General features: G+C 29.2%; 1 protein-coding gene across 1 annotated transcript in view; it reads left to right on the top strand.

The window, feature by feature from the left end:
• Positions 1-15,591, top strand: part of Flo1 (flotillin-1) — a 49,886-nt gene that overhangs the window by 8,765 nt on the left and 25,530 nt on the right. The window contains exon 5 of the mRNA XM_075372607.1: positions 1,992-2,111. Within this exon, the coding sequence (XP_075228722.1) occupies positions 1,992-2,111 (120 nt within the window). The remainder of the gene's footprint in view (positions 1-1,991; positions 2,112-15,591) is intronic.

The raw sequence follows: 15,591 nt of genomic DNA, 5'->3' as shown, positions 1-15,591 counted from the left end.
TATCTAAAGGATTATGCTTGACAAATATAGTCAGTTTGTCATACATGCGCCATCTCTGTCAGGCTGAAACTTTCTGAATGACTCTCATAAGAAAAGAAATACTAATAGGCTATAAGGAACCACATATATTAACACTGTATGGTCATTTGCTGGTTGTGTGAAAGTTAGCTATATAAAACAAGTATTTTTATATGGTTCCCCCTTGCAAGAAGTACTAAAAATTCATATTGAAATTTTTGACCTAATTACTGCAAACTGTAAATCTAAGGCAATCATATGATGTTAATAAAATCCTTGCTGTAACTGAATGTATAAACATGTATAACAGTGTATTTACAGATTTTCAAGATCCACTATTTATATGACTATTTTATAAGTCCTATATTATAAGTATGAGTATTCTATTTTATTTATGTAGCAAAATATGTGGAATAGATGATTGTTACAAATAGGCTGTATATCATCATGTTGATAGACAAAGGAGGTTCAGCAATATACCTTACTGATGTATTGTTCATCACCTTATATCTCATGTCATTTAGTTATTGTTTCTAATTCCTCTCATCTCCAATTTATTCTGGATTTTGTTTTCAGATTTTCTTCACTATTTCTGACTTGTGAATCTTGTTTTATATATTTTTTTGTTTTCATCCAAACCAATCTCAGCTTTAATTGCTTAGAGCTCTCTGCCTGTAGAATCCACCTTCACTTCTATTAATGTTATCATTTGTTGCTGCCCCTTCTTCTACAACACTTTTACCACTGGTGATGTTTGTTGGATAAACCTTTTATTTTTTTAACCCCTGTCCCTGTTGGAGGATCAAGGATCAAAAGGAGTTCTCTCTAGTAGAGAATTCCTTTTCTTCAGACTTCTTTGACTTATTTCAATTTACCTATATGGTTGATGTTAGAAAGGGTGTAAAATTCACTACCAATACTACATGTAGAATGTTTGTGAATAAACATAACTATCTTATCAGTGTATCTATCCTGTATGACAACAATGTACAGAGAAGATATCGAGAAGTAATCTCGTCTTGCGGACAAATTGAAAAGAGTCTGGCACCCAGCAGAAAGTATGTGTTGTCAATATTATTGATAACAAGACAGGATTATCCCTAAATCTATCAAATATTTAAAAAAGCTTAAATTCTCACTATATATCACTATTCAGGGTATTGATATTTTTATATTATATACAAATATTATTATTGTAATATTTAGAATAATTAAAACATTATCGTATGTTGTTTCTTATCCAAAGGAATGTTACCTTGCTTCTTGATTTTGATTATAAAATCAATGATAATTTATCACCTTCATGAAATGGTGAATTGCTGAGTTAAGTTCATTATCTACAGTTATTTTCTATATAGTATCTTAATTGTATTAATATATCTTATAATTATCAAATGATACATGTTCTATAAAATTTAGAATTCATATCATATTAAAAAACAAATAAAGGAGAATTTTAAGAACAGCATTCTAATCTTTTTTCAGCATTTTTTTGGCAATTAATAAAACAGTGTTGCACGTTAGAGTTAGCCATAAACTGTTTTTAATGTATTATTAGTCATTATTCTGGAGCAGTTTAGCTGAAGTGGAAAGCACTTCTGAAATTTTTAGTATATGCTTAAGTGAAATAGTAAATTTTGTTTTTCCCCATGTTATTTTATAATCACAATTACTTTTTATTTGGTAGATAAAAGAGGTTAAAAGTTTCCTAATGAGCGATCCTAAATGCTTAAGTATTTAAAAGTGGTATATTCTATTAAAAAAAAGTATCAAAGATTAAAGCACTTCTAATAACTTATATCAATATATTAGCACTTCTAATGAAAAACTGAGTAAAGATAAATTTTTTGGAATTTGACCAGAGAATGTAGTTTTCAGCTGTTAAAGTGATTTTCCTTTGTTTTTTATTACAACAATTTACGATAACTATTTTCAACTTATTGTTTTGTAATCTTATTTTACCTTTATTGCAGGAAATATATAAAGATAGAAAGAAGTTCAGTAAACAGGTATTTGAAGTGGCATCATCTGATCTTGTTAATATGGGCATTACTGTTGTGTCGTATACATTGAAAGATATCAGGGATGAAGAGGTAAGTTATTTCTCAATCATCGACTAGTTCAATATACTTTTCCCTTCTTTTCAGTTTTTTACTAATCATTTAATCCTAAAATATCATTTAAATCCTACATCCTCAGTTAATATTATTATTGTTTTTTTTTTCATTGCTTTTACTGTCTGTACTTCTTTCTGGAACTGAATTCTTTAATCCCTGGTTGCCTTAGTAATTACCTACCAGCTTTGTCTTACTTTTTAATTGACTACAATAAAGGAAGAGGGAGGTTCTCATTCAACCTCTTCATGATTATTTTTCTCAATTTTCAACCTCTATTCTTTGAATACAATTTTGATGTTTTTTTGTTTTTACTCCAGAACAGTTTCCTCTGGTGGTTAGCTTATACATTTTCCTTGATAACTTTATTAATAAATTTTTAAAGTTAAACAATAATAAATCTTGTATAGAGATTGTATGTGAAGGTTTTTTGCTATCTACTTTAGTATTGGGTTGTAGAATAACGATGTACTTGATGCCATGCTGATATTCAATGAATTATTTCTCACATTCCAGGGAGCTTTGGCTCATGCACAATAGCAGTCTGTCAATTCTCCTGAATTCTGCTTATTTTTATGAAGACAGGTTTTTCATCTTAAAAGGTATTTGTTGCCAATACCTTTTTTCATATGGCAATATTTTTTGTAAGCCTTTTTATATTTTAAATAAAAATAAACTAAAAATTAAATAAAATAAATGAAAAAAACTTAAAAAACCACCCTAAAGTATAAGAAATTATCCCTTTTCTCACCTTTTTTAAATTTAAATTCTTTTGGAGCAAGTGTCTAAGTAGGAATAAATTAGTTTTCAGAAGTTTATTTAATTTTCTGCTGATTTCTTAGTCAAAATTTAAAAAAAAATATTTTTTAAGCTGGTTTTACCTTTTTAGGTTTATTTTATTATATATACTATTCTGCAGCAAACTTCTTTAATTTGTGGTAAAACTTCATTCTTTATTTTATGCTTTATCATTGCATCTAATTTTCAACATTTTCTAATAATCATTTATAAGAAGCCTCTTACTGTTAATCTTACTTCAATGTTACATATATTTTGGTGCCATTGAAGTGCTACAATGCATATAAAATATTTCTAAAATGTTCTTTTTTAATTCATAAGCATTTTCTAATTTTTAAATTTCTTTGCTGTCATAAAGCTGTTGTAGTGTTGTTGCTTTTAGATCTTCCTTAATTTGCCCATCCTGTGTAATTTTACTACAAAAAAAAACATTAAAAACTTTCAGTTTTTAATAAGTTCTCATATCTGAATGCTAATTCCTTATTTTATTAGTCTCTTTTTTGTTGCATTTTCTTACCTGTGTTTTGCTGTTACTTATTTTAAAAATTTTCCACAAGCAGTGAAGGTATTCATAATATCTTCTGAATCATTTTAATTGCAGCCAGTAAAACAATATTATGCCATTTTTATTTTCTCTTCCTGTTGTTTCTTGGATCTCATTTTTTTACTTCCTTGTACATGGAAGTATTGTAATCGTGAAAAATTTTGATTTTCAAATTTCAACAGAAATATCCATTTTGACCATCCCTGAATCCATTTTAACTAGTTTTGGCATGGTTTCTGTATATCTTGCATAACTCAAAAACAATTAGCTGTAGGATGTTGAAATTTTGGAAGGACAGTTTTAACATCTAGTTGTGCACCTCCCCTTTTGATTGCAATTGACTGAACAAAAAGTGTCAAAAAAGTCCAAATCCAAAAAAATTTGGATTATGGACTTTTTTTAACTGCAGTAATAAGTCCTCATTGTGAGCTTTTAAATAATATATCATAAGTAGTACTTATTTTCATTGGTTCCAGAGTTATAGCAAAATAAAATTTTAATTAATGAAATATTTGGATCTTACAAGGGGAAGGCACATCGATTCAAATCTGATTTCATTTCCTTTTTTTATGTAAATATATTGATTTATTAATAACTATTAACCTCTGATGGTAAAACGTTTTACGATGAAAAATAAAATCAATAATAAAAAAATTAAAAAAAAGAAGTTATTAATGGAATAAAATTTTATGTACTTTTCATTTTATAAAAAGGTATATGTAATATGATAGGCATACAAGGAAGTCATGTGGTTCCACATATCAGCTTTTTTCTTTTTGGTTCGTATTAGTTCTTTCATTTACTAAAGTAGAGGAAAAGGCTCCTGCATTCTTGTCTTGATCTTTTTTAAACTGCAGTTTGCTCTTCATTTTCTATTCATATAGAAAGATTAAAAATAATAATTTTAGAAGTGTTTTTAATGCTTGTATAGATTAGTAGCGCAGAAATATTGTTACTTACATTCTATGTATTGTATCAAAGTTGTGTTTGAATGTATACAAAATAGTGTTATGAAATTGTTTAACAGAATTTAGCATTTTTTTTAATGCTTGTTTGATAAAAAAAAAATATAATGCTGTTAAACTTATGAAGGATATAAATATAACTAAAAAGTTTTTTTTATTTATATAAGATATTATTCTTAGGTACACTGGTCAGTTCAAAATTATCAGGTTACAGTATGTTGAATCTAAAACCTAAAAATATTCATTAAGCGGACTATAAACCCAAGGGTAGTTCATCCGTTGGTTGGATAAATAAAATAAATGCGTAACTGCACAAAATCTATTATAATAATAATACAAACACTTATTACAACTAACACATAAGTACATACAAAAACATAAAATCCGAACGCCTATCGTTCGAGCAGCGACCTGCCGCCAGCACATCCCGCAGCCGAGTGAGTAGTATTAGCCAACCTAGCGGCCAAACCCGGAACTAGCAGGGCGCGAAACACTCCAGTAGAAACATGCTGAACACAGTAGTCAACTTGAAGAGAGCAATGCGAGACAATTCTTTTCTTAACAGGAAGTCAAGAATGCCAGTAGTTTTAATGAAACATTTTCTTTCACAACTGAAATTATATATGGATCATACTATTAAACATAATTCAGTTCAAAATAAATTTTTTTTATTTTTACCCAAAAGCTGAATATCATGGTCATTTTAGAAATGATACCATTTTAAAACTGACAAGAAATTTTTTATTATTTTTTAAAATATTCTTTATTTTATAGCTGAAACTTGTTCTTAACTATATTTAAACTCAACTTTTTTAATAGTCTTAAGAAAGTTATGGAAAATAAAAATTGCATTACCACAAAAATGAGTACTTTTCGTAGATAATTTGCTAAATTTGTACAGTTTTTATTAAATAGAATCTCTCAAGAAAAATGCAAAAACTAACATTTTTGTAAACTTTTTTGCTGAGTTAGTAATAACATACTGAGATTAGCCACCTTTCTTTTGTCAGATGTGCTGGCAGAGCTTTGATTTTTTGATGTGATGTGAAGAGGTAATGTATTTAAACTATTGAGTATCAATTCAAATGAATTGAGAATGAAAACCATGTTTATGGATTTGAGGGTCATTACATGGCAGATTATAGGCCCATATACTAGCAGACAATGTCAACTTATAAGATCATGTACTTATCTTTTTTGGGTATACAACAAATTGAGCTTGTTGAATTTTAGCAACTAGGCTCAATGATAACTGCTGCTTCGTACTGTGAGACCTCAAAGAAATTGCATTGCACAATTCAGAACACAAAATGAAGTATACTTACTTTGTGTTGCATTATCAACTTAAAGTTGATAATATAAGTTGAAACAACAACAGGCATTACGTTATTGTCTTATGACAATGCTGCTGCTTGAACCTGATCATTCATGTCATCATTTGACTAGAATTAATAGATCTTCCTCATTTACTCTGGACTTAGCACCTAGTAATTTTAATCTCTTTTGGAAGAGATCTCTTTATGTCCATATTTGATAAGAATATCAATGCCAAGAGAGCAGTTTTCACAGACAGCTTTATTCTAGGAAGAGAGAAATGCTCCTTTATGATAGTGGTCTATAATTGTGGGAACTGTTTAAGTATGGCTAATTAGATGAAATAGAGAGGTTAGTTTTTTATACCCTATCTACCAAATAATTATATTTTTAATTTTGTTTAGTTTCCAAATATGCCTTGTGCGTATGCCAAATTGAATTCAGAGGTATTCAGAGGTAGCTGGCATATATAAAACCCATATTAATTATTATTAATGTTTGAGAAGTTTCTGAATGTCTAAGATACATATGGTGTGTTACATGGCTGAGAACTTCATTCTGTCTCCGTTTACTCAGAATTACTGTTAATTTTTCTATTATGACTGTATCATTTTTGAACGCTTCCTAGCACTTCTGAGTAGGGATTTAATTAATTTATTTTTGTTAATAATATTAATTATATTGTATCCAAAGTGCATTCTTGTTTGTGATTGACCAAGAAACTGCAGATTCTTTAAGAAGATATATATAATTAAACCATTATATTGTTCTTTGCTGTTAATATATGTAGACATGTAATATATTGTAGATATGTAGAATAATTTTTTTATTCTGTTATTTCTGTGCTTGTTTATCTTTTTAATTTGCTCATCTTATTCAGTACTTGCATTTTAACTTATAATAAATAAATTTGAATATATTATTTATTGAAGATGGACAAATCTAATAAACTAGAGAATAATTACACAATTGAAATATTTACATTATATAACAAAGAAACATAGCAGATGCTTTATTAGGAGGTATTAAACAGAATTGATATAATGTTATTTAATATTATTTCAGTTCTTTTTGTAGTTTTTTTGTGCCTTAATTTAAACTGATATTTTAATTTTTTTGATTTTATGTAAAAGTTACATTTTTTAAAATAATTACAGTTCTGTTTGTTTACTACGTTTGGCTTTGATAAAAACTGTAAATTCAAAAGATCAGTAGCTAATTTAATTATTTTAAAATCAATAATCTACAATATAAAATAATACAATCAGTTAACACTACATCTTTAGACCAGTTGATGTAAAATTAATTTTGATAACTATAACTGAAAATACTTAAACAAATCAACACAGTTAAATTATTTATTATTGTAGAAGGTGTAATTTAAAATAAAAACTGCATTTAAAAAATATAAACTTTACTACTGCAGAATAGTTTTTCTCTATTATTTTAATCAGTAGGTCCTACACTTCTTTTTAAAATTTAATATAGTTTTTTAAAAAATATATCCTCCAGTATTATTATTTACTGAAGTAAAATAATACTAAAATACTTCATAATAATAATAATAAAAATAACTATAATATTATCACATATGTTACATGTTTTGTAACAAAATTTGATTACCTACTTACATTCAAACCCAATCACTCTTATATTTTTATTCATTAACTGAATAAATATTTTAATATAATTACACTACATGATTGCACAATCATGGAACTTGGATCATGCTTATTGTTTTATTGCAGTCTTTAAAGTTTATTTTTTTTGGAAACTATGAAAGGAAAAATCTATCCATTCTAAAAGAGAATATTTTGTAATCGGATGAAGAGGCATGGAGGAAAGTATTGGCAATGTTGAATGTAAATTGGATTTGGTTGTAGTACACCAAATGAATGGTAACTTCTGGCTCCAGAACTTATGAAACCTGAAAATTAAAGTATATCTCTTATGTATCCTTTTTTAATATGACTTTTTTTGCATAAGAATGCAACCACCATGTATGTAATTTGATTGATCTGACTGTATGGTCAATCAATTAAATGATACAAGAGTTCTGTTACATAAATTTTGGCTTATCCTTATGCATATTTGATACTGAATTCAAAAATGACCTTAAAATTTGCCCTAAGGGCTTCTTTTTTTTGTTGTAATTCTTTTGTAAAAAATGGAAATTGTTAAGATCATTATTTCTCTATTAAGACTAAATAGGTGTAAAGACTTGTTGCGAATCAATATTTATATTTATATATATGAATGTCTGAAAATATTTGTAAATGGACCATATTTATAAATGGCTCAGACTGGGATAATTTAGAGGAATGACCAGTGTGACTTATATGGTGTTACATCATAGAATGACATCAATGCCGTTACTATACTTCCTAGTAGAAATAAATTTGTCACAGTAATATGATTTAATTTATAGCCTTTATTTATATCATTGTTGCGTAGTTATTTCAGCTGTTACTTTTACTGTGGAATAAGCTGGATCAGAGAATCTGTGTTGTTTTACTTTCGTGCGAATATGATCATGAGTTTGGTCTTTAGTTTTATTCCTACTTTTTCTGATACAGACTTGTATTGATTTTATTGTGCTTCATACGTGTTGGGTTTTTGTGCATTGTTAGTAATTTGTATAAAATGCCCTGTTGTATAAATCATCCTAATAGTTTTTGTGAAGTGTGTGACAAATTAACTTTTAAATCTGAAAGAAGAAAAATTACTCCTAAGGTAAAAAATTATATGAGCTCTATTTTGGGTAAACTAGGAGATCGGGACAAGTTTTTAGCTCTCATATCTCCTGTAATTCTTGTGTAATTTTCTAAGCTGTTGGCCAAGTTGGAAGCTGCAACATATACCTTTTGCTGTTCTTACGGTATGGAGAGAACTGAAGAACCATTTGACTGATTCCATAGAGCTCCTCATGCAGGAATAATTTTGAAAGGAGGTTATTATTTGCCATTTGTGAGTAGAGCACACTATGCTCACTCATGGATATCTCAACTGAGATTGATGCACCCATTTGTGTTCGCTGCTACTGTCAACTATTGGTACACCGCAGCCTTTGAGATATGTCTGTTATGCGGCATTGTATCAGAGGTTTTAAACTAGGGGTTAACATCTCAAATACCTTGGAGAACAGTGAGAGGATGTTATCAAATGTTTTATGATTTTCTAAGGCTGTCTTGTTTGTATTCAAATATTTGATTATTACTATAGTGTGTTTAATGTATTTATGCCATTTGGTGTATGGCAGATGTTAATGCTATTGTTTTAATTAAAATTTTTAATATTGTATTTCATTGTGGATTTATTTCGTCTTTACCATACACCACAGGTACTTAATGACTATGCTGTACTGTATTAGGAATATTTTTTGTTATGATAGTGTTCATTTTTGTTTTATAATAATGTTACATAATTTTGTTTAATTAAGTTTATTTTTAATTGTTGATTTTAATTATTTTATATTGCTATTATCTAAATTTTTAAGTTTGATATTGTTTGGCTACTGTAGTAATTTTGTGTTTGGGTGTTGATAACGTAACACTAAAATTTTATGTGCAAAAAGAAAAAAACAACTATTATTGTATTGCAAAAAACAAAAGCATCACAAGTAAATTCAAGAGATCTGTTGTGTAGCGTTCCTTTACCCATAAGACCTATTCCACACAGTGTAGACTTACCTGTTCTAGTTCAGCCAGAAACATGGAGTTTAAAAGAATCCAGATTTCCAAAGTGAGAGTATTGATCCTAAAGTTACTCAAGTGGAACATATTGAACTGGTTTGTGATCTTAAATGCTGACAAAGTTGTTGACTTCAAGGATAAAAGGCTGGAGCCTCCTTCAAAGTTCAACTAAAACATGTTTTTTGCATTTGAGACAGCAAGAATTTTAGTTTCTGTACTGCTTATAAGATAATGTAGTATACTGCAATGATGTAGATTATTTGATTTATTAGAACAGCATAACAATCTACAGAATGAAGATTGTGTTTATAAATTCTTCTAAAATGAGTTTGAAATTGTACTCCTTCACATTGGAATTGAGAACCATCAATTCCTCTTGCTAATGCAGCATAAACAAAGGAGATTTATAATAATATGAGATTTTTATTTTTACAATAATATATTTTATTTAGGACTGCAGCTTGATTGTGCTAAGAACTGTTGTTTCTTATGCAAGTAGGATAGTAGAGATATGAATTAACCACTAAAAAAGACTGGTCAAAGAGAAAAGCACTGATTGCTGGTGAGAAAAATGTTATAAGCTCTTGTGAAATCGAAGAGTGTTTATCTTTTTCCACCATTACATATAAAACTTCATTTGATGAAAACTTTTGTCAAAGTAATAATTTGTTATGGCTGAGGTTTCTTATACATTAAGAGCAAGTTTCCCCGAAACACTGAAGCAAAAGTCTAAAGAAGAAATGTTTGTTGGACCTAGATACAAATGATGCAAATGAAGGATTTAGACTTTGAGAGGAGTTTGAATGGATTGGAGAAAGCAGCATGGTTATAGTTTCAAAATATTGTCAAATCACTCCTGCGATAAAAGAAGGCTGAGAACTATGTAGATTTGGCGAGTGAAATTCTTGAAAAGTATAAAAAACTGATATGCAATATGTCTCAAAAAAATACAAATGTTACAATCGCATTTGGACTTTTTTCCATCTAAAACTAGTATGAGTATGATATTTGGAATGAGTGGTTTGATGAGAGATATACTTTATTGTGGATATTATTTTTAAGTTCTGTTGCTAGTAAAATTTTTGAAAAATATAATAAACTGAGATGCAATATGTCTCAAAAAATATAAATATTGCATTCACATTTGTACTTTTTTCCATCCAACCTTGGCGATATAACTGATGAATAAAATAATTGATGAGTGTTTTTGTAATGAATGTTTTTGTAAGGATATACCAGTGATGGAAATATTGGGCTACCTGGTTAAATGGAGCCCAAATATTCTTGCCAATTACTACTGTAGGCTGAATACAGGAACAAACTAAAGGAAAATAGATGTTAGGTAGGTTAGATTATATCATGTTATAGGCTATAGAATTCCTTAAAAATCAGGTTTTCTTTAAATTTGTGTTACTATAAAAGCCTGCCCTCCAAAAAGTACCTACAAGACCTTCCTTATTGAATACATGCAGCAGAAAAAAATATTTTTTTTTTTAGACCAGTGTAATTTGTGGTTAGTTACTTGATAAATAATTTATGAAATTTGATTATACAGTTGATATACCGCATCCAGCATAAATGGAATATAGAATATATATGAATTTTATTATATTAGTTTTGATTTTATTTATTAATAATGAAGTATTTATAACTTATCCAAATTTATAATTTAACTATTATTTAATATAAAATGAATTGCTACTTTTTATAAGTAGTTTATTGTTATTTTCTTATTGTTTCATGTATCACAAAGGGGGCTAAGGTATGTTGTACTTTATTTTTAATAATATTCTTCTTTATTGTTGTTATTTATTGTGAATGTTGATAATTGTTATTGTTGTTATGAAATGTATTTTAGAGGTAAATTGATTATTTAATGTGGGAAAAGATTTTTATTTGCATGATGGCAGCTGAATAAAAGCCCGTTATAAAATTTGTTATTTTATTTGCCTATTATTTTTGTCTAGATTAGTGGCATATTTGATTTAATATTAAAATATTGTTTATAGGAATGTATACTTAAATTTTTCAGTTTTAATTAAAATTATATATTAGTATTTAAGTGCATTTTAATTATAGTACATTTATGTTGGCGTTGGTATATTAACTGTTTCTTTTTCATTGTGCTATATTGTGTATTATTAATATTGGAATAATAGTTATATAGTTATTTGCATTTATCATTGCTTTATCTTTATTGCTAACATTGTATCTTTTAATCATAAACAGCTGCTTTTGTTCATTTAACACATTTTTTCCTCACAAAACAGCATCTAAAATAAATTCACAGAATAACATATAATCGATAAATATATACATTGTATACATTTGGAATAATGTATTCCTCAGGAATCCAGTCCAAAACCTAGCAAAACATTTTTTGTGACTAGAAAAGTTTGCACTTTCTAAAAGTAGTGTCAGTAAGGTATTTGATAATATTCATTTTATTTGCCATTATATTAACGATTTCAACCCAAATAACAGGTAATGCTGTTCACTGTATTGAGCTGAGGGTGTTCAGAAGTGATTCAGTATTACATTAAGATAAGTTTATTTATATATATTTCTCTTCATAAGTGTTGACTGAAAAAATTTGATTTATTAATATATATTGTATTTACAAAGGTCTCATTATAATTTATACAAAAATTATGAGAATGGATTTTTTGGTCAAAGCTGGATAAGCAAAATATTAGAAAAAAAAATTTTCTACGTTATATATTTGGTACTATCTTATAATCTGAACATTTCTGTGTCATTTATTTTAAAAAAAATTCTTGTATGTATATAAAGAAAACAACCTGTGAATAATTTGATGCAGTTAAAATATGGTCCTAATGTATAAAAAAATTAAATTAAATCTGGAAGGATATAAAAAATTAAATCTCGGATATTAAAAATTAAAATTATGTTTAAATATATGCTTAAATGACGTGTAATGTTAGAATTGAAGCAAATTGTATTAGTATTTTTATAAAATAAAAACAAAAAGGTAAAGAACAAAAGGCTAAAAAAATTAGTTTGATACCTCTACATAATGTTTGTTATGTGCAGGTGGTATTCAGCCTAGTTTTATATAATTATTAATAAATTGCTTTCAATGAAAAGAAAGTTACAAAAAGAAATATTACATTTTTGTCTATGTTTGGATTATTAATCACTGTTTGACAAATTTATTCTAATCCCACTTTTTTATATTTAAGTTCATGCTTTATCTATATAATAGAGTAGCCAGATAGCTACTCCCGTAGCTAGGCAGGTAGCTACACCCATCTAGCCAGGGGGAGATGGGTCCCCCTGGCTAACAAACACAGCCCCTCTGCTGTGTTTGTTATCTTTATGGTTGTGAGAATAATACTGGTAAATAACACTTAAAGCCTGAAAGCTCTCTTTCCTCCAATGTTTCCTGCATTCTTGACATAGAAGCTCCTGCTGTTAAGCTCCTGAACATATCTCTTTTGGGATATATTACACCTTTATAGAATATCTTACAGGGTAACCTATATCTTGGGAACGGGTCAAGGTAGAGAGCTGAAAAATGGATATCTTAAAAAACACATAATCTATTATTTTTATATGAGAAAAACAAAATCAAAAACTGTGTTACATCATTGTCCTTTTGGAAAAATTTACAACTTCTGTGCAAGGGGGCTAGAGCCTAGTTCTAAAAACCTTCTATGAGATAACTAATTTATCTTGAAAATTTGAAAGTAATCTGTTGGTTGATTCTTATGTGATGCTGTTGCAAACATTCAGAACTGCCACAAACTTTCGCATTTATGTATTAGATAATCAAACCCAGCACATTGAAAATGAAATAAATACGTTTCTAAAAATCTTAAGCCCCCCAGTTCCTATGTTATAAAGTGGTCTTCAGAATCTTTGTAAAGTATGTGTTTAAAGAATATGCATTTATAAAGTAGTAAAATAGTCACTCTGTTTACTACAATGTTAATGTTGATTGATTTTGGAGAAAGAATAAGCTCTTAACTGCTGTTTTTTTATACTAGGATGCTTTATGTGTAGCGCAACTAATAGGACAAGGCTAGTTCTTTTTTTTTGGCTAATTTACCCCTTTTTATCATAAAACATTTCTTCAACATTATTAGTACTTAGTAGGGGAAAGAAGATATAAATAAGGTGAAAAAAAAATTCTAATTAGTTTCTTTTACCTTCATTCATCCTTAATTTCTTTTACTTACATTCACCCCTTTTGGTGGTATCTTTATTACAAATTTATTTTTTATTTTCAAATTACATTAAAGTTTTTTACTTTATTTATTATTATTTGTGAGATTTTATAATCGCAGCTTTATATATAAAAAAAGCTTGTTGTTAGCTATGTATGTGGAGCTATGGATTTTTTAAATGAAGCATTTCTATAATCTTATAATTTTGATTCATCGAGTAATTGCAATTGAAGGTTTGTTTGGTGTATTATTTAGCTTGAATGTCTATCTTCTGTATTGTAATTTATGGTAATATTTTATGGCTTACTGGTATGGGACCCAAAGAAGAAATTTAGGATACAATCTAATTAGATCCAGACTCTGTTTGACTTTGCTTATGTGAACTTATGTGCTAGCCTATTGATTGGATTTATCTGGAACATTGAACACAGCACTAGTCTCTGCAGTATTTGTTGGGTTGCTATTTGAGTTGTTTCTTTCTTCCTCCTGATTAACTGCATGAGTTTCTCTTATGTGTTGTCGTGCATGGTTTTTGATTTTAGTGTTATTTTCTGGCTTTCTAGCATTGTCAGTCTGATAATTGTAGTTGCTGCATTTTGGAGTAAACTTTCCATTCTCAAAACTACTTTAAACACACATGAAACTTTTGGGAATGGAGGTTTCAAAACATGTCAGCTGTAATTTTAGAGTGATACTGTTAGGAAAGTTAGAAAATAACACTCACATCAATTAATGATAATCTTTGCGGAAATATAAAATATTGTGGGAATTTTGCATCGTTTTTTAAAAATAAATTAGGGATTTGTTTATTTTGTTAAAATTTGTAATTTATAAACTTGTGTATGTACGAGGGTAAGTCAATTATTATCCACAATGTAGTAATAAATTTTATTGCAATACAAAAAGGAAACTTGCATGTACATAATTTTTCAACATAGTCCTCTTGCATTTCAACGTACTTGGTCCATCGTTGCACAAGCTTCCTGATGCCCTATGGTTTTCGGTTGAGCTGTGAGCCAGGAATGCACTGTTTCGTCCGAGGTAAATAGACGGCCCCTTTATGCCTTGAGTGGACCAAACAAGTGTTAGTCAGAAGGGGCAAGATCAGGACTATACGGAGGATGAGCAAGTACTTCAAAGTTGAGTTTCTGGAGCGTTTCAGCAGTATGTGAATGGGCATTGTCATGCAACAACACAACACCTTTCGACAGCAGTCCTCGGCGTTTGCTTCGAATTGCAGACTTCACTTGGCAGTAAGCATTTCACTGTAACGCGCACTGTTTATTGTCGTGTCTGTTTATGTGTCAATGTTCCAGTACTGGGCCTTGTGAGTCCCAAAAAAACCATAAGCATCAGTTTTCCTGCTTATGGTTGGGTCTTGAACTTTTTATTGCATGATGAATTTGATGCTTTCATTCCATACTCTGCCGTTTACTCTCAGGCTCGTAATGATGGATCCATGTTTTGTCACCAGTGATGATTCTGTCTAATAAGATGTCCCGTTCATAACCGTAGCGATCCAAATGTTTTTGGCAGATGTCAATACGCATTTGTTTATAAAACTGTGTGAGTTGTTTTGGGACCCATCTTGCACAGACTTTATGAAACCCAAGTCTGTTATGGATGATTCTGTAGGTAGAACCATGACTAATTTGCAGATGATGTGCCACTTCATCAATAGTTACTCATCTGTCAGAGAAAACCATGTCACGTGCACGCTCAATGTTTTCCTCATTTGTGGCAGTAAACGGTAAAGTTTTCGATGAATTTCGGCCTCCGATACACCTTCCGACCACAAAAAACGGATCACTGAACATTGCTCTTCTTTGGTGCAAACAGAAAGCCATGGTTAACGGCAGGGCAGCAATAACAGAACTAATGTAGCAGCATCAAACCTGCACAGACATAACAACAATTAAACCACGCATGCGTCATCTACGCAACACAACAGTACTA

This window comes from Lycorma delicatula, chromosome 8 (assembly GCF_047948215.1).
Source record: "Lycorma delicatula isolate Av1 chromosome 8, ASM4794821v1, whole genome shotgun sequence".
NCBI classification, from domain to species: Eukaryota; Metazoa; Arthropoda; class Insecta; order Hemiptera; family Fulgoridae; genus Lycorma; species Lycorma delicatula.
The sequence above is the reverse complement of the archived record's forward strand: the minus strand, read 5'-3'. Positions and strand labels throughout refer to the sequence as shown.